Source organism: Triticum dicoccoides, chromosome 2B (assembly GCF_002162155.2).
Source record: "Triticum dicoccoides isolate Atlit2015 ecotype Zavitan chromosome 2B, WEW_v2.0, whole genome shotgun sequence".
In the NCBI taxonomy this organism is placed as follows: Eukaryota; Viridiplantae; Streptophyta; class Magnoliopsida; order Poales; family Poaceae; genus Triticum; species Triticum dicoccoides.
The window spans coordinates 759,643,542-759,645,059 of NC_041383.1; the positions used below are offsets into that span (position 1 = coordinate 759,643,542).

The following is a 1,518-nucleotide window of genomic DNA, read 5'->3' on the forward strand; positions in this document are numbered from 1 at the left end:
GGGGTGGGTGGGTGGATGGAGGGCCGAACATAACCACTTTGGGGTGATTTTTAGTGGAAAAACATGCCTAATACTAAGGGATGTACACGTATTTTCGTATGGTTTGGCGGGAACTGCCCCAGATTGGCCATCATGAAGCTCCGCTACTGCTGTGGACCCTACTAAAAGATTTGTTGGTGCCTTGAGATTGGAACGGAAGAGTTGTCTTTTCATAACTCATTTTAAAACTTATGAATGAGCGATTTTATAGAAAACATTCGAGATGTTGAAGGCACCTGCCTCTTAGAAAAAAATATGCTTATTTTAGGTATGCAAAAGTATATATTTCTCCAGTGGCGATTATACACCTTTAGCTTTTTTTTTTTTGGCGATTATACACCTTTAGCTGCCTCCAAATATATGCATGTCTTTCTGCGTGTCTACTACAACAAGTTTTGCCTGGCTCCGGTGGGGGGCGGGGGAGTGGACGATGACAGCGGCGCGCCTTCGGCTCGCTCAAGTGATTATAGTTGTCGCTAGGCGATCCATAGACTTGGTTGTAAATTTTATTAGTCTAATATTCTTTCTACTGTCATGATTGATTATGAATATACCTGCAAAAAAATTATACACCTTTATGAATAATGGAAGAATTAACATATACCTTTAATTTCAAATGCAGTTCTCTTACTTATTTTGTCATTCAAGGGTAACAACGCTTTCTGGGTAAGTCTTTGTTAAAGAGCAAGGGTACCTAAACTTCAACTCAATCATGAAGATATTGTTTACTAATGGCTTGTTGTGGCTTATGGTAGGATGCTTACCGCCTCGTCACCGAGTTGATCTGGTTAGTATTTGGTGTAAAGCTATTATTTCTATGTTGTTCCATACCACACAAATAATCTTCTCTAAATAATTATCTGTTCATCTCAGGTCCATTGCTCTGGACGTGTACTTAGTAGCTGTCACCTTTGAAATTATCGACGAGGAGGATCCGAGACCCGAAATGCTAGGAATTTACAAGATACTAAAAACCAAAGGGGGCCTGACGAGGGTGATAAAGAATTGGAATCTGAAAGACGAGTAGTGTTAGTAATATTAACTGTTAACACGACTGACAACAAACTCTCCTTTTTTTGGATTCTCAAAAAAAAAAAACTCTCCTTATTTTTTTGTTGGTGTCGGTTAGATCTTGTCATGTATTTTTTTTATTCTACTGGTTAAATGGACTATTATTCGTCTATAGCTTGCTATGTTATACATAAGCATGTTGCGCTCCACAAAATTAACCACATCTGTCATGTCGGTTCTTTTAATAATGGGGAGGACCCAATAGTACCGTTGAGATAATACTATAGAAAGGACCCTAAAAGTTATAAATTACAAATAGGTCCTTCCTCTTTGCAACCAGGACCACAAAAATGCCACTAATAATGCAATCTCGTCCTGATGCAAACGACTTCACCGGACATTGATCGCCGCCTCCAATCAACACCTTGCCAACAACAGGTAGGTTGAAGAAGGTACATCAAAAACTTA

General features: G+C 39.1%; 1 protein-coding gene across 1 annotated transcript in view; it reads left to right on the forward strand.

Annotated features, from left to right (window-relative positions):
* Positions 1–1,157, forward strand: part of LOC119361341 — a 4,834-nt gene extending 3,677 nt beyond the window's left edge. The window contains exons 3-5 of the mRNA XM_037626597.1: positions 662–705; positions 795–826; positions 913–1,157. Coding sequence (XP_037482494.1) covers positions 662–705; positions 795–826; positions 913–1,066 — 230 coding nt within the window. The 3' untranslated portion in view covers positions 1,067–1,157. The remainder of the gene's footprint in view (positions 1–661; positions 706–794; positions 827–912) is intronic.
* Positions 1,158–1,518: the final 361 nt, after the last annotated feature.